Below are 4,790 nucleotides of genomic sequence, written 5' to 3'. Positions count from 1 at the left end.
CAAGTGGTGTGTAAATCCCTGGAGATGTGCGGAGATACTTAGTCCATGATATTGCCTTAGTTTTTTGAGGAAATTGACTATAACTTGTTGGCATATTACAGTCAACACTAGACAAGCATCTACACCCTTCTAGCATGGAGTATGTAATCCCAATAGAGTGAGGGAGGGGCAACAAATGCGCTAAAGTTTGGTGTTGTGCAATGCTAGCTTTAACTATAACCAAACAAGTATGTACACCATACAAATGAGAATAACTGCATGTTTAGGAAGGCTAGTTGGTGGATTTCTACTAGCCTACTTTTCTTTAAAACCTTGCATGTACTGTTGAAATAACATAATTTTTAAGAAACAAGGCAAGGTTTTACATGTTGATCTCATTAATCAGGTTCGCTTCTCTTCACAATCCTAATCCGAAGGTTAGAAATTTGTGATTTGTCCATGTTGATCAGGTTTTTTTGTTGCAATTGGCAATTCATTGAATGACTGAAATGTGTGTGTACCTGCAAAAGTGAAATCTAGGTTAGCAAAAAAATCAGCAACACTGTTCCCTTCCTTAGCACATGCTGAAAGACAATATTGTAGTTGTTCTTTATATGCTTTATCTTCCTTACTTCAGCACCTATACACCAAGGAGTTTCCCATTTGCCATCAATTATCTTCCACATTACTAAGGAATCAGTTTCCATAATCAGTGGATGTAGTTGCTTTTCCACACAGTATGCCAACCCCTTCACATTTGCATGTGCTTCTGACACTATGTTAGTTGTCTCTCCTATCTCCTTTGCTTTCGCAGACACCAAATCTCCAGCATGATCTCGAACACAAAACCCATATGAGCTTGGTACATGATTTCCTCTTGATGCACCATCAGTATTGCATTTGAACCACCCTTCATAAGGAAGCTGCCATATAACTATCTTAGTCCCCACATATGGCTTGTAACCTTCAAAGAAGTTGATCATATCTGACCATAGAGGAGGAATTCTGGACAGCCATGGGTACCTCATCCTTGCTAGATAATGTAAAGTCTTATTCACTTCATGAATCACCCTATTGCAAGACATTGCACCTCCATACTTCATTGTATTTCTCCTATCCAAAAGTTCCCATGTGATTACATCTGGAGCTTTCTGAAATAATGGAATTAGTTTAGGACATCACTTTGCATTCCACCATGTTCTTATTACTTGATGTACTTGTACCAGATTGACCAGCAAACCTGCTGCTTGAAGGAAGTTTTTTCATACTCTAGTTGCAGTTTCACTAGTTAAGAACAAGTGTTGAAAAGACTCTTCTTGCGGTTGTGAACAACACCAAACCTTAGACACTACCATATACCCACTTCTTCTCCACAAATCGTCAGTAGGAATCTTCCCCTTCCACAATCTCCATAAGAAAAATGAGATTTTAAAAGGTAGACTTTTAGTCCATATCTTACTGTAGCCAGGATTAGCATGAGCTCTATGCCTCAAAATATTCCAAGCACTACTAACAGAAAAATTTCCTGAAGGTGTAGGCATCATCTAGGAACATCCAAGAATCTTTAGTAGTGTTAAATAGGACTTCTTGCCTGATATGTTGAGCAATGTCCGCAGGGAAAGATTACGCTAGAATTTTTTCATCCCAAGTATCACCCACTCTCAATTCAGCTACTTCATGTATATCTTCATTAATTGTATAGTCATTTAGTAAAATATGGTACAGAGCTCCCAGAACAGTCCAATTCTCATGCCAAACATTAGTAGAACCCCTATTTATTTTCTATAGTATTTCATGCTCCACCTCTTCCCTAGCCTCTAACATTTTCCTGCATACATGAGCTCCTTGTCTAAATTGGATAGTTGTCGGGAGTTCCTTTTTACAGTACTTGTTCCACATAAAGTTAGACCATAAGGACTTGGATTTCCTAAACTTCTACCACAATTTGGCAAATAAATCTTTTGAAACATCATGCAATGATCTAAAACCTACCCCCCCCCCTTCTTCCTTTGGTAGGCATAGATTTTGCCATTTTATCCAATGTCTACTTCTATCTTTTTCCTTGTTACTCCAAAAGAATCTCGCAAAGGTTTTATGAATGTGTTCAAGTACATTTTTAGGTGGATCAAAGACAGATATGATGTGTGTTGGCATGCTCTGTAGGACACTAGAGATTAAAGTAGCTTTTTCCCCATAGGATAGTAGCTTCCCTTTCCAAGAGTGCAACTTTGCCTTTACAGTTTTGATCAGGTCATTGTAATAATCCTTCCTTCTTCTTGTGTAGAATATCGTACAACCAAGATATGTGAATGAAAATTCACCCCTTGAAAATCCAGTGATAGTACCTATAGAGCTGGATACTATTGAAGACACATTAGAATGCATATAAAAAGAACTCTTTGTCGTATTGATCATTTGGCTTGAAGTGTGCTCGTACTTGGATAATACTTCTACAATTTTCCTTAAAGAGTATGGATCAGCTGAAGAAAAGATTATAGTGTCGTCTACGTAGGCCAAATGATTCAATGGATCCGTCCAATTAGGCATCTCAAAGCCCTTGAATCTCGTGTCTTCAAATAGTTTATTTAAAGACCTAGGCAGCACCTCTGAAGAGAGCACGAATAGGGCTGGAGAGAGAGGATCCCCTTGCTTGACCCCTCTGGTTGAGTGAAAGAATCTTGAGGCTTGACCATTAATTAGAACAGAATACCAGTTGTTGGAAATTAAATTCCATATCATGTTGATGAAGTATTCTACAAATCGCATTTTCCTCAAAACATGCATTAAATACTTCCATGAGACCCTATCGTATGCCTTTGCCATGTCAAGTTTGATAACTACATTGGCAGATTTTCCCCTCAATCTTATGTCAGTAACAATCTCCTGTGTTAACAGAATATTTTCAAATATACTTTTTCTCTTGACAAATCCTGACTGATTGGAAGAGATCAAAGAAGGCAGAATGTTTTCCATCCTATCATGAACAACTCTGGAGATAACTTCATTTACAAAATTGCTTAAGCTAATAGCCTTAGGTCGTTAAAAGTTTGAACCTGTTATTTTTTTGGTAGCAAGACAAGTTTTGTGTTTGTTATAGATTTAGGTAAAGAGCTTCCTCCATAAAATAGTTTCAGCATCACATGTATGTCTTCCCCTATAATATCCCAACATTCTTGAAACAAAATGCGTGTGAAACCATCTGGCCCACTTGCACTTTCACCACTCAGTGCAAATACCGCTGCCTTTACCTCCTCCATTGTAGGAATTCTACAAAGTTCTATGTTTTGATCACAAGACACCATTGAGGGCACATTGTTGAGGAGCTCAGAACTTGTATGATCAACTTCATGTGTGAACTGTTTCTAGAAAAATTCTACTATTGCATCAGCCATTTGTTTTTGTGACTCAATCCAATTACCATCATGGTTCTGAATCCTCTTCAGTTGGAGTTTTTGCCTTTTACCATTGACATGGTTATAAAAGAATCTAGTGTTTCTGTCTCCTTCTACAAACTAGGACATACCTATTTTTTGTTTCCAATATTGTTCCTCTATGCTTAGATATCTCTTTAATTCGGATTGTGCCTTCCGAAGTACAATTCTATTCTCAACTGTTGGTTCTTCTTCAAAAAATATTTCCTTTATTTTGACCACATCTTCCCTTAAAGCTAGTTGCTTGAAGATGTCCCCGTAAATGAGTCTACTCTATTTTGAAAGATCAATCTTAACTCTTTTTAATTTTTGTTTAAACATCAAGAAGGGATCACCTTTGAAGTCAGCCTGCCAATTCTGTCGAACCACCACTCTAAAAGAGGCATGTTTTGTCTAGAAATTTAGAAACTTGAATGGTTTAGTAAATGTGATAGTCGTGTCACCACAGGTCATAAACAGTGGTGCATGATCCGAGCCTGTTCTAATTAGATGTTTGACCTCTGTAGTTGGGAATAGAGATTGGAATGGGGAATTGACAATGATTTTGTCCAGTCTTTTAAATATGCATTCTGCATTTGGCCTCCCATTCCACCATGTGAAGGGACTTCCTTTGTAACTAGTGTCAAAGAGTTCACATGAATTAACACAAAAGTCAAAGTCTTCATATTCTGGAGGATAGACTGGAAGCCCTCCAATTTTCTCTTCTTCATTCAAAAGCACATTAAAATCCCCTCCAACTAGCCATGGTAGTTCCATGTCACTTGCAAGGTAGTATAAACTGTTCCATAATTCTAGTCAGTCCAGTGATGAGCACTTTGCATATACGAAAGTCATCATGTTATATTTACCAATATCTTGATGATAGACTCTGGTAGTAAGTTGTTGATTCGTGTCAATTAACATGTCCCACTGCACAACTAAATCTAGAAAAAGCCATATCTTGCCATTGATATTTGAAATGGCAGCATCCATGCCTAGTCTCCTCCTGTAGTTTTGAATAAATCTTTGATTTTGAAAAGGTTCCATAAGTGCTATAACTAAAAAATCATGTTCCTTTTTCATGTTGATAACTCTCTGAAAGGCCTGTTGTGTCTTAACAGACCTTATATTCCACATTAGTGTTTTAATGATCATCTAGTCGTAGGGGTTACCCTTTTGGGTAGTATTCTTGTAGGTGGCAGCTGTTCCTTTAATTGGTTTTGCTTCTTTCCTTTCTTCCCCTGTTTCGTAGAGAACCTAGGTGACAAATCTCCTTCTCTTGCAATAGCCTTCAAGTTCCTAGCAATAGATTCATTGTCACCTTCATCTTCTAGCTTCTCTTTATTGACCAAGGCAGTATAAAGTTCCATTGGTTGTTGGTTGTGTGTAATAATGTCATGC

The 4,790-nt window shown here is 37.7% G+C and overlaps 1 protein-coding gene across 1 annotated transcript; it reads right to left on the bottom strand.

Moving 5' to 3' along the window:
* Positions 1–377: 377 nt before the first annotated feature.
* On the bottom strand, positions 378–4,166 carry LOC142178181 (uncharacterized). The gene is made up of 5 exons (XM_075247510.1): positions 3,820–4,166; positions 2,092–2,968; positions 1,320–1,523; positions 612–1,130; positions 378–500 (listed from the first exon to the last, which is right to left on the bottom strand). Exons 1-5 carry the CDS (start codon positions 4,164–4,166, stop codon positions 378–380), a joined length of 2,070 nt encoding a protein of 689 aa, XP_075103611.1.
* Positions 4,167–4,790: the final 624 nt, after the last annotated feature.

Source organism: Nicotiana tabacum, chromosome 24, assembly GCF_000715075.1.
Source record: "Nicotiana tabacum cultivar K326 chromosome 24, ASM71507v2, whole genome shotgun sequence".
NCBI lineage: Eukaryota > Viridiplantae > Streptophyta > Magnoliopsida > Solanales > Solanaceae > Nicotiana > Nicotiana tabacum.
The sequence above is the reverse complement of the archived record's forward strand: the minus strand, read 5'-3'. Positions and strand labels throughout refer to the sequence as shown.